The sequence below is a fragment of the Schistocerca cancellata genome, chromosome 1 (assembly GCF_023864275.1).
Source record: "Schistocerca cancellata isolate TAMUIC-IGC-003103 chromosome 1, iqSchCanc2.1, whole genome shotgun sequence".
NCBI classification, from domain to species: Eukaryota; Metazoa; Arthropoda; class Insecta; order Orthoptera; family Acrididae; genus Schistocerca; species Schistocerca cancellata.
The window spans coordinates 573,125,165-573,152,171 of NC_064626.1; the positions used below are offsets into that span (position 1 = coordinate 573,125,165).

Sequence of the window (27,007 nt, forward strand, 5' to 3'; positions counted from 1 at the left end):
AATCCGAGGAATCATTTTTAACGTTTTAGTACCGGCAAACATTCTTTTCTCCGTCGTTTTAGTACATGTCACTTCATTCAGGAAGTACATTTGCACACACATGTTTATAAACACTTCACAGATGTTTTTGTACATGGTGTTGTCAAAAATGAATTTATTCGTAGTGCTAATGCTATAACTATTAAACAATTTACATATGCAAGAAATAACTTTAGAATAGGTCTTTAAAATTACTGAAATATTTCGCAAGCCATAGTTATTCATCTGTTTGTTCATTTTACATACAATCTATGATAAATGAACAAACATATTTCGCAAGCCATAGTTATTTCAGTAATTTTAAAGACCTATTGAAAGTTATTTCTTGCATATATCAATTGTTTAATAGTTATATCTTTAGCACTACGAATAAATTCATCTTTGACAACACCACGTACAAAAACATCTGTGAAGTGTTTATAAACATGCATGTGCAAATGTACATCCTGAATGAAGTGATATGTACTAAAACGACGGAGAAAAGAATGTTTGCCGGTACTAAAACGTTAAAAATGATTTCCTCGGATTACGTGGTAAGTTTATACTGTTCATTTTCCATTATTTTGCACATATTTTCCGCGTTCAACTTAACGAAATTTATACCCTAACATTAAACCTTTTCGTGACAGGAATATGCATTTCAGCTCGTTCAGGAGAAGAAATAAAACATGTATTAAGACAAATTACACCTGACGATGCGAAATGCATCGTGCGCCAGCTTACATTATTTCACTGCGATCAGTCACATAACGATGCAGTTGGCTAAACGAGATGTTTTGCAGAATCACGAAAATTACGAGTGTGTGAGAATTCCGTTATGAATAAAAACTCTGTACTCCATGGGGGAGCCTAGTGCCCCCTCTTGGCGCCTTCCATCTTCATTCACCTATGCTACTAATTTTCAGTTTTTCATAAGAACCATGTACCAAGTACAATGAACGGTGAACGAGTAAAAATGAACGGTTTCCAAGAAAGAGCGGTCACCATTGAACTAGTTCCCAAGGATGAACGCCTTTGCCCATCTCTATAGACATCATCTTTCAGATGTAAGAATACATCTACCAACTTTCATTTATGTAGCATAACTGCTTCTTGGTGTTGTGATTTTTTTCCGTCAGCTATTTGCAGGATATTTTAATTCTTTAGTTAAAGAATTTTGTGGTGACTAAAATCCTGTACAGTTTTAAAACTAATAACTTAACATGTAATCGGTTTAGCTATACTTCGTCGCTCCTGTACCATCTCGCTGCCCTCCCATCTGCCTCGCTGGGGCAGCCTTTCCTATCTTCATCTTTTCTCTTCTTTAACACATCATCACCCAATAACTGCATTTTTTCTCTTTTGTTATTTGTACTGTGTACTGAAGGTCGTCTTACGAGTTTTGGCCGCACCATTTCACGTATCTTAGGCAGTCATTAATTGTGCCATTTTGTTCCCAACAGAAAGAACTTACGGTGACCGCTGCAGACCAGAATCGGCTCATCAAAGAAATAAATCAGGCGCAGCATCTGTGGAAAGCCAAGGTGTACAAGCAGTTCAACGGCATGTCATACAAGGACCTGATGAACATGGGAGGAGCCCAAAGGTAGTGTATGGAATCTGCTAGTTCGCTACTCCCGAAGTTCTTGTAGAGTATGGTTTGACGATATTTAACGTGACAATTAAAACACTGCTACTGAGTCGTACCTACTAAACAATAACACGTTCCACAATGGATCCTATTAAATTTTTCATAGATTGGATTTCACCGCAGAAAGCGAGTTTTCTCCATGAGCAACGTGTTTGGATAGCAACGAGAAAACTGTTCAGTTTCAATCACAGTGCTGTTCTCCTTGTTAAAATTTCAATAATTCAATACAAAGCAGTGCCATTCGTGTCGCGTCGTACAAATAATCAGCCACAGAGTTCTCTCCCACAAGATATTACGTACACGTACCTCCGTGACGCCGTGGTATTACTCACAAGCCTGTTACGTACTCGTTCGTTCAAATCGTTCCATTGCAACCTTCCGCGCTGTAACTGTCAGTCATTAGTAGCTCCTTCTGGGTATGGTGTAATTCAGGGCCTGTAACGTTCATTTGGCAACGCTTACCAGGGTCGGGTTGTCGATTGCTAACGATTGCCAACATTCCAACACGGAATCCATGATACGTTTACATCTCTAAGTGTTCCGTGTGTTCTTGACTGCGGTCCTTGACTTGTACACGGTGTAAGGGTGGTATACTGTAGGAAAGTGAAGTACGTAAATTTTACATTCATTTTGTGTGTAGTTGTGTGTGTTGTCAAAAATGAATGAAAGCCAGAAATATAGTTATTTGTTGGTATATTTTTGTGTAAGAGACAAAATTAACAAAACTGTACAATGTAAGATCAAACATTGTTTCAAAACCACTGAGTATCCTAAGGAAACATCTGGAGAAAATGTACTGAGTAGCAGCTTTATCAGTTCACAGACAGACTGCTACAGCGCTACAGCGCTACAACGCTGGTTACAATACAATTCGAGGCCTAGGTGGAACGTATTAAACACACACTAAGACAAAAAAAAAAAACTCGCGCCACGAAGGAATTATCTGAATGGAACGGAAATCGATAGACGTGATGTACGTACGTTTGCAGACAAGTAAGTGACTACATGCGATTTCAGTGTTTCTCGGCGTATTCCACTGATGAATTCTTCTCGGGTTATCAGCCGAGTGGTGGCGTCGTCTTGTCGCGACGTTTCGATGAGTTTCGTACCCATCTTCGGGCGAAGATGATGGGTACGAAACTCATCGAAACGTTGCGACAAGACGAGGCCACCACTCGGCTGATAACCCGAGAAGAATTCATCAAGCAAATGATACAGTTACAGAAAACTTGGATGATTAATTCAACAGAAATATAACACGTTAGACCACCTATGGCTCTTATGCAAGCAGTTATTTGGCTTGTCACTGATTGATTGATATGTTGGTGTGGTATCGTCCAAAGATCGTGGTGTCACACTGCAGACATTAGTGATTGCTCGCTGCAACCCACAACGTCGAATTGGAGGCACTCCTGAAGAGAAGTCCACACTCCCAGCACTGCAGCGCCATCGCACAGAGGTCAGTATAGAATCGACCATAGGCTCACTCTGACCCATTTCGTGACCTCTAGTTAGGATGCCAGTCTTACTCAAGTCTCAGGTGGAACTGTACTTTCGTAACTGTTGAACTTGTACTTCAAGAGAAGAGTTTGTAACTGTGCTCATAAAGTGATGTTTTGTTGTTCAAAGGTTGTTGTAAATATTCAATACATTCGTGTCAATGATTATATTAAGTCAATCTTTTTAACATTCTTGTAACAAAATGAATTAATAATTATTTCAGATGATGTAGTTCTGATCATCCATCTCCCAGTGCAATCAAAGAACCCGCAGTTATGACCGGACGACTGTAGTTTCATCAGGTCATAACAACTGGATGTCCTCCTGAGAGATATCGTGCCAAATTCTGTCCAACGGCCGCATTAGATAGTCAAAATTCCGAGCTCGATGGAGGGCCCCACCCATAATGCTCCATACATTCTCATCTGGGAAGAGATCCGGCGACCTTTCTGGCCAAGGCAGGGTTTGACAAACACGGAGACAAGCGGCAGAAACTCACGACGTGTGCAGGCAAGGATTATCTTTCTGAAATGTAAGCTGAGAACTGTTTTCCATGAATGGCAAGAAAACGGGCATAGAATATCGTCGACGCACCGCTGTGCTGTAAGGGTGCCACGGATGACAATCAAAGGAACCTTGCTATGAAAATAAATGGGGCCTGAGCCCGTCACTCCTGGTTGTCGAGCCGTATGGTCGACAACAGTCAGGTTGATATCCCGCTGCTCTCCAGGTCGTCTGCAGACACGTATTTGCTGGTCATCGGTGCACAGTTCGAAGCGGGACTAATCACTGAAGACAATACTACTCCCGTCAATGAGATTGGAGTCGAAGACGTGTATGGAGGGTGGGAAACCAACCTGTCAGTCGCCCACCATACAGCCCAACAACCAGGAGTTCATGGTCTCGGATGCCATTCCATTTCATAGCAAGATCCATTTCGTTATCGCCTGTGCAATCTTTATAGCACAGAGGTCATGGAAAACAGTCCTCAGCTTAAATTTCAGCAAGAGTGTCCCTGCCTGCACACATCAAGAGTTTCTACCGCTTGTCTTCGTGTTTTTCAAACCCTATCTTGGCCAGCAAGGTCGCCGTATCTCTCCCCAGGTGAGAACGTTTGGAGCATTATGGGCGGAGCCCTCCATCCAGCTCGCAATTTTGACGATCTAATGTGGCAGTTGGACATAATTTGGCACGATTTCCCTCAAGAGGCATCCAACAACTCTATCAATTAGTATTCAGCCGAATAACTGGTTGCATGAGGGCTGGAGGTGGGTAACCATGTTATTGACTTCCTCAATTTTTAAGCCGTTTCTCTTGAATAAATCATCCAATTTTTCTGCAGCTGTAATCATTTGTTTGTATATACTTGGACGTCTCATTTGCCGATTTCCTTCCGAGTCAGATAATTTCTTCATGGTGCGGTGTTGTTTTCTCTGTCTTAGAGTGTATTAATAACTTTCTGGAATCTGTTTACCTGGTTGTAAATGGAATGTAGTAATGTGTACTCGTAATTATTAGATTAACTTATTCCTATAACAGACCGAGATGTACCAAGTTCCTTTTCCTTATATTATTTTATTGGTTTTGATTTTTAAAACCATGTGGCCAGCTGCAGTCTATGAAATGTAATTTTATTTACTCGAGTAATCACAGTATCACCTATCCAAATCACACATATCATTGCGTTCACAAATCCGCAAGCGATTTTGTTATGACGTACTTGAATAACACTGCATACTTTACCATTATATCCCCAACAAACTTGGTAACACAAACATACCCATAATGTCGTGTACGTCAACAATAAATTAAGAGACGAAAATTCCTCTCCAGTCTTGTCTCCCTGCCACCAGAATCAGTTTGTGAGACGTGCTTCCGTTTTCGTGCACAGCCCCTCAGCACGCCACTGGCCGGAGCCTGCCCCAGTGACGGCGGAGCAGCGGCGGCGCGCCTCCTACCTGCCCAAGCACTGGGACTGGAGGGACGTCGATGGCGTCAACTACGTGTCTCCAGTAAGGTGAGTTCGTGTGTCACAACCAGGCAGGTAGTTATTATGCACGCTAAATAGGCTGCCCACCTCTTTCAACTGGTCTTCTAAGTGTTCCTTAGATCAGACGTAGTCAGCTACCCCGTCTCCGAACCTTAGCACTGGTACCTAGTTCTCTTAGAACTTTCATTTCTTCTCCGTTAATTTCTTTCTCTTCCTCTACTACTTCTTCGATATACAAGTTGAATAACACTGGCGATAACCTGAAACCTTTCCTTACATCCTTCTTTAAAAAAGTTTCTCTTCCTCGGCCTTCCAGTTTTTTTTACTCTCACTGGGCTTTTATGAATATCGTAGATTATTCCTCTACCTTTATACTTTAGCCCCAGTCTTCAAAGGATTTTGAACAGCTTATTGTGGTTCACATCGTCGAATGCTTTCTCTGGGTCCATAAATGACGCAAAGGTTATAATTAAAGTATAGCTACTCACGGAGGTCCAGTGTGGGCTGCAAATGTCGTATGGCAGCGAAACTTGGTGGATATTCTAATGCGTTAATGCGGAACCGATTTACATCGGAAAAAGTAGTTCCAGTTTTCGCCATCAGCTGCAAGTCTGGTGCAGCGAATGAAAGGAACTAGAGAAACGTTTCTACATGTAATGGATTAGGAACGGGTCGCGGGCAGAAAAGGTAAACAAGTGAGATAGACATAACGTTGACTTTAATACGAACCGCTACTTACACAGTTTGTTCAATATGAGCACAGGAGACATCGACGAGATGTTGCATCCTTTAAACAATATGATCAACAGTTGCTCGAAGCAGTTCCGGTGGAATCTGAGCAATGTAATCCTGAGTACTGGCCTTCCAATCAGGTAGAAACTGAGCGTATCCACGGTAAACACGTTCTTTTCGATATCACGAGAGCCAAAAGTCACAACTATTCGCCATGCGGAGTGGCCGCGCTGTTTGAAGCGCCGCGTCACGGACTGTGGGGTCGCTTCCGCCGGAGACTCGAGTCCTCCCTCGGGCATGGGTGTTTGTGTTGTTCTTATCATAAGTTAGTTTAAGTAGTGTGTAAGTCTAGAGACCGATGACCTCGGCAGTTTGGCCCCTTAGGAATTCACACACACACACACACACACACACACACACACACACACACAACGATTCAGATGAGGTGATCTTGCAGGCCACGCATCTGGAAAAACCTCTGGAGATAACACATTTGTGGAATGTTGCTTAGGTAGATCTTTTACTGGGTGTTACCCCGTCTTGCGTGAAAACAGTGGTTTCCACACAGTTGCCCTCTTCCACAGCAGGAATCACGTGCTGTACAAAGTCTCGATATGTGCAATGGTCACGGTGCACCTCTTGGTGTATTCTCTTCAGAGAAGAACGGACCTAGAATAAAGGCGCTTATGAGTCCACCCCACACAGTCCCATAGGGTGTGTGCAGTGGCTCCCAGTGCACAACGCGCGACGAAGCAGTACCCCAAATTCGGCAGTTCTGTGTGTTCACTTCACCCTGTAGTGTAAAATGTGCTTCGCCACTCCACAGAATATTGCCCAGTCATATGACATCAACTTCGATCGGTGCCAAGAACCAGAGAAAATTCAGAACGTTGTTGAGGATCATGAGCTTTCAGTTATTACACCGTCTGGATCTTGTACAGGTGCCAGTGTAAAATAGACTGCAAAACTTTCCGTACTGTTGACCATTCTTCTTCTTCAGTAGCGCTACAGCCCTTGGTGAACCTTGGCTTCTTCAACAGTCTACCTCCACACTTCTCTGCTCTTTTCCACCCCCGGACTCGCATTTTGGTGATATCCATTATTACCTCGTCGATCCATCTTCTTCTGGGTCTCCCTTTTCGCCTAACTGAATGGATCATACCTTTCATCATTTTCTTTGGAATTCTATTCTCTGCCATTCTCTCCAAGTGTCCTAGCCATCGTATTCGCTGTGATTTCACAAATTTTACTATGTCCCTGCCTTGTATTAACTCTTGTAATTCGGCATTGTAGCCTATTCTCCAGCCTTCTTCCTCCCTTATTGGCCCATAGATTTTGCGTAGTGTTATCCGCTCAATGCTTCTTAGTGCATTTTTATCGTGTTCTGTCAACGTCCATACCTCTGAGCCGTATGTGATAACTGGGCGGACTAGAGAATTATATATTAGCAGTTTAGTTTTTCTTGTAACAAGGCTATTTTTGAAAAGCTGCATATTTGCAGCTTTCCTGCTTGTATTCTTTCCCCTTTAGCCTTTCCAATACTGTTATCATTTGTTATTAGGGCTCCCAAGTAGTTAAAAGAGGACACTCCATTGAAGCATTTCCCATTGATGTTTAGGTTTTTAGGGGTTCTTCTGGCCTCAGATTGTGACATTACCATATACTTTGTTTTGTTTTCATTTACTATGAGGCCAATTTTTAAGGCTTCTGTTTCCATTGCCCGGTATGTTTCTAGGAGTGTATTGGTATTTTTGCCTACTATAGCAATGTCATCAGCGTATGCACATATCTGGCTAGTATTCATAAATATGGTGTCTCTTTTGTTGATTTTATTTACTACACTATGCAGGGCTATATTGAATAGGACAGTGGAGAGACTATCCCCTTACTTCACACTTTTATTAAAGTCACAGCTTTCACTTGTTCTGTTAAGGACCTTTACTTTTGCTCTTGTCTCTGTCATTGTCATTCCGATTAGTCTTATTAATTTCGCACATATACCAACTTCTTTCAGTACTCTGTATAGTTCTTGCCGATTTATGCTGTCAAAGGCTTGTTTGAAATCGATGAATGGGAAATGCAGATCTATATCATATTCATAGAACTTTTCCATCATTTGTCTTATCACAAATATTTGATCAGTTGTTCGTCTGCCTGGTCGAAAGCAACACTGATATTCCCCTAGAATGCCTTCTGCACACTTCTGTATCCTTTCGTTTAATATACTTGTGAAGATCTTATAAGTTGTACTTAGGAGTGGGTTATAAGCTGTACTTAGGAGTGTTACACCTCTATAGTTCTCACATGCTGTTCTGTCCCCTTTCTTATAAATGGGGACTATTATTCCAATTTTCCAATTATCTGGCATAGTTTCTGTTTCCCATATATCTGATATTAATGTGTGCAGTTCCTTTATTACAGCCTCACCACCAGTTTTTATTAATTCAGCAATTATGCTGTCTTCCCCAGCGGCTCGATTGTTTTTTGACTTGTGCACGACCTGGGAGACCTCTTGTAGTGTTGGCTTTCTTGCCTCATTGGTTTCATTGTCTACTTCCAGCTCCACTCTTCCCTCCTGTGCGGCTGTCTCTTCATCTTCTAGGCTGGTGCTTAGTGTATCTTTGAAATACTCTGCCCATCTTCTCGCTATCTGTTCTTCCTCTCTTATCATTTTCCATCTTTACTGGAACAGGCCATTGTTTTTGGTTGGAATCTATTCTTCATTTTGCCTATGGCATGATAGACCACGGGATGCATAATTCTCGTGACACTGCACGAGCACTAGCACTGCCTGGGGGACGTGCTGCATGGTCAGTTACAGTACGAGTAACCTCGTCAATAACTTCCAGCGAGACAGGACGCCTTCCTCTTCCAGGTGCCACGCCAAGCTCACTCATGTTTTCTAATTTCATTATATCTTCTTTAAACCACTTAAAGGCATCGGGCCTCTCCTCGGACCTCTCAGTTGACGACACTCTCTCAAAGCAGCACTGCAATTACTGCCGTTCACATAGAACAGTTTCACTAGCAGCATACTGTCTCCCTTCTCAGTAGTCATACAGTCCACTCACGTTAGGGTTTGTCGAATGACAGCGTGAATGTCTTATCGTCATGCGAACAGTGCACAGCGCTAGATTTGTACGTAATGACCAAAATTCGAACTAATTTTTTTCCAGCGTAAATCTGTTCTGTATTAACGCATTAGATTATCTACTAAGTTTCGCTGTCATACGATTATTATATCCGACACTGGACCTCCGTGAGTACCTGCACTTCAGTTATAAACCACCTGGTATCTTGATTTCTCTTAAATATACAATTACATTCTCTGCTACAAATTTCCTTCCAAAACTCTAATTTTTGCGCAATACGCCATCCATTTTTCTTTTTATTCTTCTGAATATTATTGTGCCACCTACCGAAATAGAAGGCACAGTGGTTACCACACTGGACTCACATTCGGGAGGTCGACTGTTAAACTCCCCGTCTGGCCATCGAGATTTGGGTTACCCGTAATTTCCCTAAGCCGCTTAACATCTACATCTACATCTACAGTTATACTCCGCAAGCCACCAAACGGTGTGTGGCGGAGGGCACTTTACGTGCCACTCTCATTACCTCCCTTTCCTGTTCCAGTCACGTATGGTTCGCGGGAAGAACGACTGCCGGAAAGCCTCCGTGCGCGCTCGAATCTCTCTAATTTTACATTCGTGATCTCTTCGGGAGGTATAAGTAGGGGGAAGCAATATATTCGGTACCTCATCCAGAAACGCACCCTCTCGAAACCTGGACAGCAAGCTACACCGCGATGCAGAGCGCCTCCTCTCTTGCAGAGTCTGCCACTTGAGTTTGCTAAACATCTCCGTAACGCTATCACGCTTACCAAATAACCCTGTAACGAAACGCGCCGCTCTTCTTTGGATCTTCTCCATCTCCTCCGTCAACCCGATCTGGTATGGATCCCACACTGATGAGCAATACTCAAGTATAGGTCGAACGAGTGTTTTGTAAGCCACCTCCTTTGTTGATGGACTAAGATAAAGACTTGGATGGTTCTTTTCAAAGAACACGGTCGATTCCTTCTTCAATCCGAGCCTGTGCTCTGTCTCTAATACCTCTTTGTTGACCGGATATTAAACCCTAAATCAGCCTCCCTAACTTATTCTGGCCAGCAGTTCATAAACGTGATATTTGCCATGCTAAGCGTCTGACGCTTTCGCGTTTATCCGCACTTGCCTTATTTGCTACTGTAGCAATGTTTATCCGGATTTCTGACTGTCAATCTCACGTTTGATTGATTTGTGCTATTCACTGAAATAGCCTCTTTGGTTCCTACATCGCCCGCAGATTTCAATAGTTCTAAAGGTTTATCATCGACTCCTGTTGACTTGTCAGAACACTCGGTGCCCTGTCAGATTACCGGATCACCAATTTCTTCCCTAATGACTACCTCCTCGTCTTCTATCAAACTTTGAGGCAGTTTCTGCCCGTCGTACAGGTCTTTGATATACTCCTGCCATTTGTCTGTTCTTTCTTCTACATTTGAGAGTTGTTGTCCATTGCGTCACGTAGGTTAATACATATAAATTTTACTTATCATTTTCACGTTTAATCTTCCCGTGTGTTGCTTCGATTTTTCATACGTTTCTCAATATCTTTACATGTTTTTCTCTTTATATGTTATCCGGTTTGCATTTCATTTTAATTTCATTCGTAATCAACACATGCGGCTGCATTCCTCGTTCTTTAGATTCTTATACTTTCTTCTTCCATCCACAAGCTCAAATATTTACTAAGTCACCTGTGGTTTTCTTCCCGGGAAAGCCTTAAGCAACACATTAGTGTCTTCTTCTGCTTTCGCTGTACCTAACGTATCTTGCTGTCCTAATTATTTATTTCAAAAAAAAAAATAGTTCAAATGGCTCTGAGCACTATGGGACTTAATATCTATGGTCATCAGTCCCCTAGAACTTAGAACTACTTAAACCTAACTAACCTAAAGACAGCACACAACACCCAGCCATCACGAGGCAGAGAAAATCCCTGACCCCGCCGGGAATCGAACCCGGGAATCCGGGCGTGGGAAGCGAGAACGCTACCGCACGACCACGAGATGCGGGCTTATTTATTTCCTTCTTATATTTCACTCTTCTTCAACTTAACTATTCTCGACTCTTTTGCTCAGGCCGTTGTTCACTTTGTCTCCTTCTGTCGTGCTTTTCTACATTTCATTTCGTCATACACTCATTTCATCATGCTGTAGGATATGGCGTGAGCCCAGGTCCATTCAAGAACATTCTTTGTAGTCTAAAATTTGATTCCTAAATCGTTATTCGTGCACTATGTATCCCAGTTATTATTCTACATAAATAGCTACAACATTCTTTCTCAGGAAGGTTTCTACCTACAACCAAATAGCATACTGCTGCCATGTCATACGCCAGCTGGCCTAAGTGAGGTACACGTTGCGTTTCTCAGGGACCAGGCAAGTTGTGGCAGTTGCTACGCCTTCGCATCGGCTGGCATGATCGAGGCTCGACTCCGTATACAGACCAACAACACCGTCCAGACGGTCTTCTCCACGCAGGACGCGGTCAGCTGCTCACAGTTGGCCCAGGGTTGCTCAGGTGGATTCGGCTACTTAATAGCAGGACGTTACGGCAAGGTAGGTGAATGACAATATTTCAATCTGAAACAAGCTACAAATACCTTCTGACTTTTCGGAGTTTACAAAGAAATAAAAAATGTAATCCAAATTTCACCATGAAGAAATAGCAAAGGAATCATGTTCTCGTTGTTGTTGTGGTAGTCAGTGCAAAGACTGGTTCGGTGCAGCTCTTCATGCAAGTGTGTCCTGCACCAGCCTCTTCCTCTCTTTAACTACTGCGGCCTACATTCATCTGAACCCGCTTATTGTGGTCTAGCCTCTTACTCCCTCTACAATTTTTGCCCTCACACCTCCGTTACGAAATTAACGAGTCCTTGGTGCATCGTCATGTTTCCTCTCCAGTCGATACCTTTACATTAGCTAGCCATCTTTCCTTCACCGTTCTTGTGTAACACCACAGTTCAAAAGCTATGTTGTTCTTGTCCGTATATTCCATTTCCATATAAGGCAACACGGTATACAAATACTTTCAGAAACAATTTCCTAACATTATATTTATATTCGATGTTAACATATTCATCTTTTTCAGAAAAGCTTTCCTTGCTATTGCAAGTCTTTATATTATAACCATATACCACCACCATTGTGAGTAATGTTGCTGTCCAATTAGTGAATCTCATCCACTGAGTTCAGTGTCTCATCTCCTAGACTAATTACCTCGCTTTCATATGATTTAATTCGACTACGCCCCATCACCTTTGTTTCACTTTTGTTGATATTTACCATACGCTCAGGTGGCAAAAGTCATGGCATACCCCCCCCCCCCCCCCAAACCTCTCTTGCCCGGCGTGACGTGGACTCAGCAAGTCATTAGAAGACCAAAAAAAAAAAAATGATTCAAATGGCTATGAGCACTTTGCGTCTTAACTTCTGAGGTCATCAGTCGCCTAGAACTTAGAACTAATTAAACCTAACTAACCTAAGGACATCACACACATCCATGCCCGAGGCAGGATTCGAACCTGCGACCGTAGCGGTCACTCGGTTCCAGAATGTAGCGCCTAGAACAGCCGGCCACTCCGGCCGGCCATTAGAAGACCCCTGCGGAGGTATTGAGCCATGCTGTGTTTATAGCCGTCCAAAATTGCGAAGGTGTAGTCGGTGGATGATTTTGTACACGAACTGACTGCTCGATTGTGTCCCATAAAAGTTCAAAGCAATCGCGAACAATTATGGCGCAATGACAAGGCTCATTGTCATTCATAAAACTTCCATCATTGTTTGGGAGAAGTCCATAAATGGCTGCAAATGGTCTATAAGTAGCCGAGTCGACGATCGTTTCAGTTAGACCGGAGGACCCGCATTCCATGTAAACACAGCCCATATCACTATGGAGCCACCGCCAGCTTGCACAGTACCTTACTGACATCTTGGCTCCAAGGCTTCGTGGGGTCTGCGCCACACTCGAACCCTCCATCACCTCTTATCAGCTGAAATCGCGACTCACCTGACCAGGTCACGGTTTTCCAGTCATCTGGGGTCCAACTGATATGGTCACGAGCCAATGAGATGCGCTGCAGGGAATGTCCTGCTGTTAGCAAAATAATTCTCATTCGTTGTCTGCTGACATAGGCCACTAACGCCAAATTTCGCCACAGTATCCTAACGGATACGTTCTTCGTACGTCCCACATTGATTTTTGCGGGTATTTCACTCAGTGTGTTGTCCGTCGTGAGAGGTAATGCCTAAAATTTTATATTCTCGGCACACTCTTGTCACTCCGAATCTCAGAATATTGAAGTTCCTAACGATTTTCGAAATGGAATATCCCATGCATCTAGCTCCAACTACCATTCTGCTTTCACAGTCCGTTAATTCTCGTCGTGCGGTCATAATCACGTTGGAAGCCTTTCCACCTGAATCACCTGAGTACAAATGAGAGCTGCGCTGCCCTATTATAGCTTGTGTACGCAATACTACCGCCATCTGTATATGTGCATGTCGCAATCCCATGACTTTTGTTACATTAGTATATAACCCCTTATCAAGACAATATCTATTCCATTCAAGTAATCTTCCAAACCCTTGGTCGTCCCTGACAAAATAACAATGTCATTGGCAAGTCTTAAAGTTTTGATTTCTTCTCCCTGAACTTCTCTCTCCAAATTTCTTCTTGGCTTCCTGTAGTGTACAGACTGAATAACATGGGCGATAGGCTATAATCTTATCTCTCCCCTTCTCAACTACTGCCTCCCTTTCATATCCTTAGGTTCTTATGAGTGCAGTCTCGTTTCTGTATCTTCCTTCCTTTCTTTTAGTTAACTCCAACTAGTTTCGAGAACTCTGACATCTTTCGTGGCTAAGGAAAAGAAACGAACATCATATGAGAACCTTAAAGGAGAAAGGGACGCACTGAACAACACAAAAAAACAAGACACAAGCTACACCTCTTTTTTCTAACTTTAATTCCAGTTCGACTTTGTCACCATGACGTTTGTTGGAAGGTTGTCAGAACTGTCCCTCTAAATGAACATTAAACTGCTCTGTACCCCTTGGTCCTCCTTGCAAAAGCTAGCCTCATTGTTGTTGTTGTCTTCAGTCCTGAGACTGGTTTGATGCAGCTCTCCATGCTACTCTATCCTGTGCAAGCTTCTTCATCTCCCAGTACCTACTGCAACCTACATCCTTCTGAATCTGTTTAGTGTATTCATCTTTTGGTCTCCCCCTACGATTTTTACCCTCCACGCTGCCCTCCAATACTAAATTGGTGATCCCTTGATGCCTCAGAACATGTCCTACCAACCGATCCCTTCTTCTGGTCAAGTTGTGCCACAAACTTCTCTTCTCCCCAATCCTATTCAATATTTCCTCATTAGTTATGTGATCTACCCATCTAATCTTCAGCATTCTTCTGTAGCACCACATTTCGAAAGCTTCTATTTTCTTCTTGTCCAAACTATTTACCATCCATGTTTCACTTCCATACATGGCTACACTCCATACAAATACTTTCAGAAATGACTTCCTGACACTTAAATCTATACTCTATGTAAACAAATTTCTCTTCTTCAGAAACGCTTTCCTTGCCATTGCCAGTCTACATTTTATATCCTCTCTACTTTGACCATCATCGGTTATTTTGCTCCCCAAATAGCAAAACTCCTTTACTACTTTCAGTTTCTCATTTCCTAATCTAATTCCCTCAGCATCACCCGACTTAATTCGACTACGTTCCATTATCCTCGTTTTGCTTTTGTTGATGTTCATCTTATATCCTCCCTTCAAGACACCATCCATTCCGTTCAACTGCTCTTCCAAGTACTTTGCTGTCTCTGACAGAATTACAATGTCATCGGCGAACCTCAAAGTTTTAATTTCTTCTTCATGGATTTTAATACCTACTCCAAACTTTTCTTTTGTTTCCTTTACTGCTTGCTCAATATACAGATTGAATAACATCTGGGAGAGGCTACAACCCTGTCTTACTCCCTTCCCAACCACTGCTTCCCTTTCATGTCCCTCGACTCTTATAACTGCCATCTGGTTTCTCTACAAATTGTAAATAGCCTTTCGCTCCCTGTATTTTACCCCTGCCACCTTTAGAATTTGAAAGAGTATTCCAGTCAACATTGTCAAAAGCTTTCTCTAAGTCTACAAATGCTAGAAACGTAGGTTTGCCTTTCCTTAATCTTTCTTCTAAGATAAGATGATGATGATGTTTGGTTTGTGGGGCGCTCAACTGCGTGGTTATCAGCGCCCGTACAATTACCCAATCTTTGCTCAGTCCAATTGCGCCACTTTCCTGGATGATGATGAAATGATGAAGACAACACAAACACCCAGTCATCTCGAGGCAGGTGAAAATCCCTGACCCCGCCGGGAATCGAACCCGGGACCCCGTGCTCGGGAAGCGAGAACGCTACCGCGAGACCACGAGCGGCGGACTTCTAAGATAAGTCGTAAGGTCAGTATTGCCTCACGTGTTCCAGTATTTCTACGGAATCCAAACTGATCTTCCCCGAGGTCGGCTTCTACTAGTTTTTCCATTCGTCTGTAAAGAATTCGTGTTAGTATTTTGCATCTGTGGCTTATTAAACTGATTGTTCGGTAATTTTCACATCTGTCAACACCTGCTTTCTTTGGGATTGGAATTATTATATTCTTCTTGAAGTCTGAGGGTATTTCGCCTGTTTCATACATCTTGCTCACCAGATGGTAGAGTTTTGTCAGGACTGGCTCTCCCAAGGTCGTCAGTAGTTCCAATGGAATGTTGTCTACTCCGGGGGCCTTGTTTCGACTCAGGTCTTTCAGTGCTCTGTCAAACTCTTCACGCAGTATCGTATCTCCCATTTCATCTTCATCTACATCCTCTTCCATTTCCATAATATTGTCCTCAAGTACATCGCCCTTGTATAGACCCTCTATATACTCCTTCCACCTTTCTGCTTTCACTTCTTTGCTTAGAACTGGGTTTCCATCTGAGCTCTTGACGTTCATACAAGTGGTTCTCTTATCTCCAAAGGTCTCTTTAATTTTCCTGTAGGCAGTATCTATCTTACCCCTAGTGAGATAAGCCTCTACATCCTTACATTTGCCCTCTAGCCATCCCTGCTTAGCCATTTTGCACTTCCTGTCGATCTCATTTTTGAGACGTTTGTATTCCTTTTTGCCTGCTTCATTTACTGCATTTTTATATTTTCTCCTTTCATCAATTAAATTCAATATTTCTTCTGCTACCCAAGGATTTCTACTAGCCCTCGTCTTTGTACCTACTTGATCCTCTGCTGCCTTCACTACTTCATCCCTCAAAGCTACCCATTCTTCTTCTACTGTATTTCTTTCCCCCATTCCTGTCAATTGTTCTCTTATGCTCTCCCTGAAACTCTGTACAACCTCTGGTTCTTTCAGTTTATCCAGGTCCCATCTCCTTAAATTCCCACTTTTATGCAGTTTCTTCAGTTTTAATCTACAGGTCATAACCAATAGATTGTGGTCAGAGTCCACATCTGCCCCTGGAAATGTCTTACAATTCAAAACCTGGTTTCTAAATCTCTGTCTTACCATTATATAATCTATCTATTACCTTTTACTATCTCCAGGGTTCTTCCGAACGTCCAAACATTATTAGTAAAGGCAATGCTTCCATCTTCTTCCAGTTTTTTTTCTCTGTGAGTCACGCCGTCAGCTCTTTTCCTATATTCGTTAATTGTCTGTTATCACTTTTCTCTTTCCCTCCCTCCTCCACCCTGTTCTCCATGTCCATTGACGCTAGCACTCATAATTAAAATCCTACCTTACCGTATCTCTAATTATTGTAGTATTTATCATGTACGAATATAAACTGTATGTATTTTTTATCTTACTATTGTATATTTTACTTTCTAAATTTAGTATAAAATGCTTACGGTAATATACGCAATGTAAAATACATGTAGAATGCTTGGTTACGTTAAATAAGAAGATATTATAGATATTCGTACATGATAAATACCTCCTCCAACATGAATGCACGCATTGCAACGCAGCATCATGGAGACCGCAAGTTTTCCGAAATCAAAAGCTTCCCTGATTTCATCAAAGGCTAAAATTGTCCTTGCAAGAATCTCTTCGATGGTGTCTACTGGAATCGCGTAGACAATTTTCTTCAATGCCCCCACAGATAAAAATCTAGAGAGGTGTAATATCTGGCGAACGACCTCGCCAGGGAACTGGACCACCTCGACTAATCCATGCTCCTGTATCGCAACAGCAAAATTCAGGAGTGCGCCGTCAATGTGGTACTACATTACCTGACGGACCGCCAAAGGAACGTCTTCTAAAACAACGGAAGGATGTTTACATGGAATACTAAATAAGTCCGTCCGTTTAAACGTTGAGGAAGTAAAATGAACTCAACAAATAGTCGCCTGCAATACCTGCCCAAATGTTCACTCCAAACTTATGCTGATACGACTTCTACGCGTATTTTCGTCATACCAAATGTGGCTGTTTTGAGAGTTGAATGGCCCTTCTCTGGTGAAACTTGCCTCGTCTGTCTAAATCACTTCCCCTTAGAAATTTAGAACGTCGATCATTGATTTAAGAACCACAGGGAACACTGATTCCTAGAAGGGCAATCCTCTTGCATCAAATCTCGCACTTCCTGTAGGCGTTATTGAAATATGTATTTGTCGCGTAGGACTTCCAATACTACAGCGTGCGAAACGTGTAGCGAAAAACAAACGGATACATTTCACCATGTTTAATTTTCAGACATACAGTAAGAACAACGAATTAACCTTACTTACTCCTGACGAATTACCAATGGCGCTCGAGTTGGTAGTAGGATTTGAAACAACCATATCAAGAACGTTTTCTTCAACCTGGACAATCCACGCGTAGTGTTGTGCAGCGTCACCTTTGTTCACAACAAAACTCCCGGTCTCCCTTGACTATCTAACGACCGCTTGAAACGTATTCGCACTTGGAATTACTTTGTTTGGAAATCTTGTGTTGTAAATTGCACGGGCCTCCAGTGCATTTGATCCTGCGCGCCGTATTCTAAATGCATATAGGCATATTCGTCGAAGGAATACCAGAAACGCGCTATGGAACCATTACGTTCGCAGCTGTGGAAATGTGTGTCATGGCTACCTTTGTCATTGTCCCATCTACATCTACGTCTACATCGATACCCCGCAGTCCATCTTACGGCGACTGTCGGAGGGTACCCCGTACCACTACTAGTCATTTCCTTTCCTGTTCCACTCGCAAATACACTCCTGGAAATGGAAAAAAGAACACATTGACACCGGTGTGTCAGACCCACCATACTTGCTCCGGACACTGCGAGAGGGCTGTACAAGCAATGATCACACGCACGGCACAGCGGACACACCAGGAACCGCGGTGTTGGCCGTCGAATGGCGCTAGCTGCGCAGCATTTGTGCACCGCCGCCGTCAGTGTCAGCCAGTTTGCCGTGGCATACGGAGCTCCATCGCAGTCTTTAACACTGGTAGCATGCCGCGACAGCGTGGACGTGAACCGTACGTGCAGTTGACGGACTTTGAGCGAGGGCGTATAGTGGGCATGCGGGAGGCCGGGTGGACGTACCGCCGAATTGCTCAACACGTGGGGCGTGAGGTCTCCACAGTACATCGATGTTGTCGCCAGTGGTCGGCGGAAGGTGCACGTGCCCGTCGACCTGGGACCGGACCGCAGCGACGCACGGATGCACGCCAAGACCGTAGGATCCTACGCAGTGCCGTAGGGGACCGCACCGCCACTTCCCAGCAAATTAGGGACACTGTTGCTCCTGGGGTATCGGCGAGGACCATTCGCAACCGTCTCCATGAAGCTGGGCTACGGTCCCGCACACCGTTAGGCCGTCTTCCGCTCACGCCCCAACATCGTGCAGCCCGCCTCCAGTGGTGTCGCGACAGGCGTGAATGGAGGGACGAATGGAGACGTGTCGTCTTCAGCGATGAGAGTCGCTTCTGCCTTGGTGCCAATGATGGTCGTATGCGTGTTTGGCGCCGTGCAGGTGAGCGCCACAATCAGGACTGCATACGACCGAGGCACACAGGGCCAACACCCGGCATCATGGTGTGGGGAGCGATCTCCTACACTGGCCGTACACCACTGGTGATCGTCGAGGGGACACTGAATAGTGCACGGTACATCCAAACCGTCATCGAACCCATTGTTCTACCATTCCTAGACCGGCAAGGGAACTTGCTGTTCCAACAGGACAATGCACGTCCGCATGTATCCCGTGCCACCCAACGTGCTCTAGAAGGTGTAAGTCAACTACCCTGGCCAGCAAGATCTCCGGATCTGTCCCCCATTGAGCATGTTTGGGACTAGATGAAGCGTCGTCTGACGCGGTCTGCACGTCCAGCACGAACGCTGGTCCAACTGAGGCGCCAGGTGGAAATGGCATGGCAAGCCGTTCCACAGGACTACATCCAGCATCTCTACGATCGTCTCCGTGGGAGAATAGCAGCCTGCATTGCTGCGAAAGGTGGATATACACTGTACTAGTGCGGACATTGTGCATGCTCTGTTGCCTGTGTCTATGTGCCTGTGGTTCTGTCAGTGTGATCATGTGATGTATCTGACCCCAGGAATGTGTCAGTAAAGTTTCCCCTTCCTGGGACAATGAATTCACGGTGTTCTTATTTCAATTTCCAGGAGTGTAGAACGAGGGAAAACGACTGTTCTGTATACCTCCATATGAGCCCTAATTGCTCATATCTTACCTTCGTAGTTCTTACGCGCAATGTATGTTGGAGCCAACAGAATCGTTCTGCAGCCAGCTTCATATTCCGAGCAGCTCGTCTCTGAACTGTTTCGATGTCTTCCTCTAATTCGACCTGTTACGGATGCCAAACACAGAAGCAGTACTCCAGAACAGGTCGCACTAGCGTCCTATATGCGGTCTCCTTTACAGATGAACCATACTTGTCTAGAATTGTCCCAATAAATCCAAGTCCACCATTCACCTTTGCTACGACAATCGTCACATGCTCGTTCCATTTCATATCGCTTTGCTGTCTCAAGCAGGACACTACTAATGCTGTTTCCGAACATTACGAGTTTGTTTCTCCTACTCATCCGCATTAACTTACATTTAGTACATTTAGAGCTAGCTGCCATTCATCACACCAACTAGAAATTTTGTCTAAGCCATCTTGTATCCCCCTATAGTCACTCGTGTTCGACACCTTTCTGTATACCACAGCATCATCAGCAAACAATCGCAGATGGCTACCCACCCTGCCCGCCAAATCATTTATGTATATACGAGAGTAACAGCGGTCATGTCACACTTCCCCGGGGCACACCTGATGATACCTTTGTCTCTGATGAACACTCGTCGTCGAAGACAACATACTGGTTTCTATAACTTAAGAGGTCTTCGAGTCACTCACATGTCTGTGAATTCGTTTCATATGCTCGTACCTCCTTTAACGGCCTGCAGTGGGGCACTGAGTCTAACGCTTCCGGAAATCGAGAAATATGGAATCTGCCTGTTGCCCTTCACCCATAGTTAGGAGTATATCGCGTGAGAAAAAGGCAAGCTGAGTTTCGCACGAGAGTTGCTTTCTAAAACCATGCCGATTCGTGGACAGAACTTCTCTGTATAAAAACAATTTATTATATTCGAACTGTGAATATTTCAAGATTTCTGCAACAAACCGATGTTAAGGATACTGATCTGTAATTTTGTAGGTCCGTTCTTTTGCTCTTCTTAAACACAGGAGTCACTTGCGCTTTTTTCCAGCAATCGCTTGGGACTTTGGGCTGGGAAAGAGATTCGTGATTAATACAAGCTAAATAAGGAGTCAATGCCACAGAGTACTCTCTGAAAAACCCAATTGGTATTCCATCTGGACCTGGTAACTTATTTGTCTTAAACTCCTTCAGTTGTTTGTCCACGTCAGGGAGTCTGTTCGATGGTCAGACGACGGTATATTTGTACGAGTCCCCCGCGTGAACTATTTCTTAAATGTGAAATTTAGAACTCATACTTTCGTTTTGCTATCTTCAGTTGTCATACCGGATTGATCAACAGGTGACGGGATGGAAACATTAGACCCACTTAGCGATTTTGCATAGGACCATAATGTTCTCGGATTCTCTGCCAAATCTTTTGCTTAGGTATGACGGTGGTAGTAGTTGTATGCTTCACGCAAAGCTCTTTTCACTGACGCGCGAATCTCCACTAGCCTTTACTTGTCATCATTTGCGCGTTCTCATTTGAACCGAGAGCGCAACAGCCTCCGCTTCCTCAGCAGTTTCCGAATCTCGTTATTAAAACATGGTGGGTCATTTCCGTCCTTAATCCGCTTACTAGGCACATAATTTTCCAGAGCACGATTTACAATCTGCTTAAACGTTGACCATAATTCCTCTTCGTACATCTTACTGGAACTAAGTGAAGTCAGTTCACTGTGTAAGTGAGATGCTAGCGACTGCTTATCTGCTCTTTCTAGCAGAAATTCTCTCCTAGCCTTCGTAACTGATTTATTAACTTTCGTAAACGTAGTTGCTACAATGACATCATGATCGCGAATCCTTGTTTCCACATTGATGTTATCGATAAGGTCCGGCCTATTCAGAATTACAAATTCTAAGATATTTCCATTGCCTGTGGGCTGCCGAACTAGCTGCTCAAGACAGTTTGCAGAAAACGTGTTCAAACGTACTTTGCATGACTGTCTGTCTGTACCCCTGCAATGAATCTATAGACATCCCATCGGCAGGTTAAAGTCGCCTCCAACTAGCAATGCGGGATCTGGGTATTTACGCGCTAGTGACCATAGACATTCTTTGAATGACTCTAGTACTGTCACAGCAGAACCGGGTGACCGGTAAAAACATCCAAAAATTAAATTGGTTTCTCCTAGACCTGTTATGCTCGACCAGATAACTTCACTGTCACGCTCAATTTCGACGTCAATAGGGACAGTATCTTTATCAACTGCAGTGAACACTTCCCCTCCTACAGATTCTAATCTGTCTTTCCAATATACGTTCTACGACTCGCTAAATATCTCAGAGCTTTCCATTTTGGGCTTCAGCCACCTTTCTTTCCATAGAATAATTTGGGCGCCAGAACTTTACTGGAGGACAATAAATTTGGAAACTTCGTTAAGAATATTTCGACAATTTTTTGATAAAAAGTGTCTTTACTCTGAAAGCAGACCGTCTTCCCTTGCTACATATTGACTAGCGCGTGTTCACCAGAGTACCTCAAACTACCGCCTAGCTTAAAAAATTCTAATGTGCACTCCACAAGAACTCTGCTACACGAGTATCCGCTTCCTTTGTGTAGTGCACCTCTGACCTATCAAGGGGAGCCCTAAAAATCCCCACCCAATAACGTAGGTCTAGACCTTCGCAGAATCGACGAATCCTCTGGCCGAGACCCTCTACTCGGCTCCAAACCAAAGGAGCCCGATCAACTTTGGGAGCAACGCTGCAATTTGCAAGATCTGCTTACACCTCACGAGTGAGGCCAGCAGCCATCACCACTGCCTCCAGCCGCCTGTATGAACTGAGGATGGCCTCAGAACCCGTGCGACAGGCGTCGTTGGTGCCGACATGAGCCGCAACTTGCAGAAGACTGCACTCTGCATGCTCTACAACCGCGAACCACCTCCACATCTCAGACGAGGCCCCTCCAGCAGACATAGTGAGTGCACATTGGCTTTCTTTCCAGCCCTGATCTGCCTAAAGGACTCCATAACACGCCTACCGTTGGAGCTCTATAACCATTAAACCCCTCTCCTCGTGTGTCTGCTCGCACCCCGCTGAAGGAGCGGATACCTGTCCACTCACAGGGTGAAGGGGCCTTCTGCCTCGAGCGACGCGAACGTGGCCGGCCAGTGTGGCCGAGCGGTGCTAGGCGCTTCAGTCTGGAACCGCGCGACTGCTACGGTCGCAGCTTCGAATCCTGCGTCGGGCATGGATGTGTGTGATGTCCTTAGGTTAGTTAGGTTTAAGTAGTTCTAAGTTCTAGGGGACTGATGACCTCAGATGTTAAGTCCCATAATGCTCAGAGCCAATTGAACCATTTTGTCGCGAACGTGTTACCACCCGCCACTCACTCTCCTGTAAGAGCACATCAACCGCGTCGCGTAGATTAAGAGGTGCCTCGGTAGCAGTTCCCGTGGGAGAAACAAGCAACACCTGAGGCGTTCAATGCGACGCGCCAGATTTTCTGCCACCGCAGCACCCGAGGCAGCAGCTTGAAAGTAAGTGGCCGTAGCCAAAGCCGCATTCAGCTGTTCGCGAACTGCGGCTAGCTCCTCCAGCGTCTGCACACTGCATGCACACATCCTGCCCATCCTAGCAACACTAATTAAAAAAGTAAACTGTAAAAACAGATAAATCCTAAGTCTGCAACTTGCTACTCCGCTGATGTGTCACCAGTGGACGCTGAAGCCTCAGTGAACCACGAGTTCGCTGCTGACTGTTAGCAAGGAATGAAAACTGCGCTACAGACTGCCCGAATTTACACTTAAAAACTGTGGGCTTGCACCTCGTAAACTGAAACACGCACGAAATTCTCGAAATATACTCGAGGAAAAGACAGTAAAACATAAACACTTAACTTGGCGCTCTGTAGACGTGTATCAACCGACAGCTGGAGCCCATGGCACCTCTTTCCATGTGCATTCATAGCTAAACAAACATTTCCGACAATGATAAACTACGTCAGTACAATTTCCGAACTTGATCAAATGACTAGCAGATAAACGTTGGTACCAGTAATGGCAGTTGTTCTCTTAGCGTAGAGGTTAACGCAGGAGATTCTCGGACCTTTGGCAGGAATTCGATCCCTGCTACCATCAACTGTTTAGTTTCTGTATTTGCTCTCTTGTTCGGTTTCAGCTAACCAAACGAAGAACACATTTGGCCTCTGGCAGGATGCTTGAATTTGCACGCACGACGACCTGACTGGCTAACTTCAGTGCTAAATAACTCGGAAACGGCGCAGCATATCGAATTTTTTTGCTTAACAATTAAACTGACCGGCACGAAAAACGCAACACTTAATAAATGATGTGTAATCATTGTGTAGTTATTTATTTAATCAAAATGAAACACTTCAACCAGCTTTGTGAAATGGGGAATGTTATTGGCGTTGCTTTGCAAGGAAACAACGAAGTGTTGATTGTTTATTGCACTAGCATCACCTGTTGTTTCCCTCACAACCTGGAAAACACATGGCTGAATGTGAGTGATGGTTCAAATGGCTCTGTGCACTATGGGACTTAACATCTGTGGACATCAGTCCCCTAGAACTTAGAACTACTTAAACCTAACTAACCTAAGGACATCGCACACATCCATGCCCAAGGCAGGATTCGAACCTGCGACCGTAGGAGTCGCGCGGTTCCGGACTGAGCGCCTAGAACCGCGAGACCACAGCGGCCGGCGAATGTGAATGAATAAGTGACAGTAAAATAATAGTGTACCGAAACAACTGTCTTCGAATAAATTTTGTTCATGAGATTATTTGTAGCCTTATTTTCTGCAGTATCTCATACGATATTAAACTATAAACTAAGTAAAATGAGGACCATGATATTGTACACTTTGGCATCTCTGATCTGCTGCTGATGCAGTTCTCGCGTATCAGCGTATCAGGAACCGCCTACTACAAAAGGAATGTGATGAAGCTCCTGACGCTACTTTCTTTTTTTTTTTTTCAGGACTATGGCCTCGTGGAAGAGTCTTGTAATCCGTATCAGGGAATAGACGCACAGTGTACTACTGACAGCTCCTGCCGCAGGCATTACGTTTCTGACTACACGTATATTGGAGGTAAGGCGGTGAAACCATTGCTACATGCTGTACGTAAGTCAATGTTTTTGTTAAGATATATGGCCAGTTTCAGTAACTGACCTTTTTTAAGTTATTTCACTAAAGGAGAAAATAATTTGTAGACTTCCACCGGTTCGTAAAGGACAGTGGTTTAGTTCGTTCGTCTTCGGACGTGACGAATGCGGCCATCTCTAGTGAACTGATTCATTGCACGCTTAAAGTTCTAAGTGTTTGAAATAAAATTGCTGTCTCTTTACAACTAGCTGTCTTCGCGGCTAGTTCATTCCGCCCCTGCCTGGATTTTGTGTCGCACGTCCAGTCACCAAGGAGTCACTGTCGTCTGAAATAAGTTTCCACTGGAAAGAAGTGACGCCATTTCTTTTAAAACCTTCTTACATTAGATTTTCCAGCTGGGTATCTGCCCTCATGAAGTTCTCCGTACAGCAGGGCCTTAGGTATCCGCATAACATCCATGTCTGATATATCTTATTACCAATTCTGTAGATGGCAGCTAGTTAGTTAGTTACTTGTTCCATAGATCATTTAAATGATACTTTCGTTGAAATGATGTGAAATGAGTCAGTTTACAGGATATGTATACATTATTAATGTTAACATTAATGAATACATTATTATTTTAGTCCTACTTATGCAACCACTTTTCTTCTCTGATACCAGTTTTTGAGTAGATATTTGTCAATAGAATAGAAGGAGCTGTCCAGGAGAAAGATTTTAAATTAGATTCAAAAATTGCTTTGCTACCCGTTAGCCATTTTAAGTTATTAGGCAAATAATCAAAAATGTTTGTTGCTGCATATTGAACTCTTCTCTGAGCCACTGACAGCTTTAACAATGGGCAATAAAGGTCGTTTTTCTCGCTTGTGTTGTAGATACGTATAACACTGCTCTTATCAGTTTTTCGATGGATTATTAATGACAAATTTCATTCACAAATATATGTATTGTGACAGCGTAGTTAAAATGCCTATCTCCTTGAAGAGGTACGTATACGACGTCTGTGGGTGAAGCAGCCAGTGATGCATGCTAGGTATAAGTTCTTGCTTCAGAATATCAGTCTTGGAACTTCACCCTCTCACATCATTTGCAAAATTCTTGTCCTGCGAGGTATGTCAAACCTTCACTACCTTAAGTTATCGTGTACCTTAACGCGCTGATTATGTTGCCACAAAAGGAAACTAGAAACATTCGTTCTCGTAGTTATCTAGTGCTTCGTACGCTTTTCTCCAGCATAGCTATAAAATTTGCTTCTTTCACAACGCTTAATGACCTCTGTCAGCTTCAAGCAAAGCTTTATCTGTTAGGATGAATCTTAAATGCTTGGAAGTATTAATTACTTCCAGGTAATAGTAAAAGACAGAAGACTGTTCTCCTCGTAGGAAACTACAAATAACGTATTTCTGTCTGTAGTAATTGTTTTATTCTATAATTCATAGTCTCCATTATACAAGAACTTGTCAGAATGTCAATGTACAATTTTTGTGTTACTAATAGACAAAATTTAAAAAATCAATATTTTATAATCAAGCAATCGTCATACTGCACTCTTAACAGTACATAGGTCATTAAAACAATTTCTCACTTTCTTCATTACAAACTGCAACTCACAGGTCACTAATACTGTGTTGAAAAGTATTATCAAATTACGCTACGAACTTTCTTAGTGTTAGCATTGGACCAGAAAAAATTTTCTTCAGTTTGTGGCTCTTAAACATTCTCGTTAGCTGCTTTTTGTCACTTTTGACGATACATCTGTATAACGAATGTTCAACAAGGTTTCTATATTTGAGTGACTCGAAATATAAGTAAACATAAAGATGATACTGTAAGAAGAATTTGACAGAATGCTGAAGTCCAAAAGTTGAAACAAAGGTCTTGAAAAAGATTATATTCCCTGAGTGTTATTGACCTCCTAGGGAGCCAGCCGTGACGAAACTATTCCACTTGGTCAGGAAGATATACGCCACATGACCGCAGACCTCAAGAAAGTTTAATAAGTTATGGTTGCAAAATATTGAAACAAATTATTTAAAGAACAATGAAAAAAATGATAGAAGCCAACCTTGCAGAAGATCAGAATAGGTTCCAGAGAAATGTAGAAACGTACTAGCCAGTACTGACCTTACAATTTATCTTAGTAGGTAATTTAAAGACAGACAAACCTACGTTTAT

The 27,007-nt window shown here is 43.4% G+C and overlaps 1 protein-coding gene across 1 annotated transcript in view; it reads left to right on the forward strand.

Moving 5' to 3' along the window:
• The window catches only part of LOC126161864 (dipeptidyl peptidase 1-like), an 84,399-nt gene that overhangs the window by 27,748 nt on the left and 29,644 nt on the right, over window positions 1–27,007 (forward strand). Inside the window, exons 5-8 of the mRNA XM_049917984.1 lie at window positions 1,482–1,624; window positions 5,061–5,186; window positions 11,370–11,556; window positions 24,706–24,817. Coding sequence (XP_049773941.1) covers window positions 1,482–1,624; window positions 5,061–5,186; window positions 11,370–11,556; window positions 24,706–24,817 — 568 coding nt within the window. The remainder of the gene's footprint in view (window positions 1–1,481; window positions 1,625–5,060; window positions 5,187–11,369; window positions 11,557–24,705; window positions 24,818–27,007) is intronic.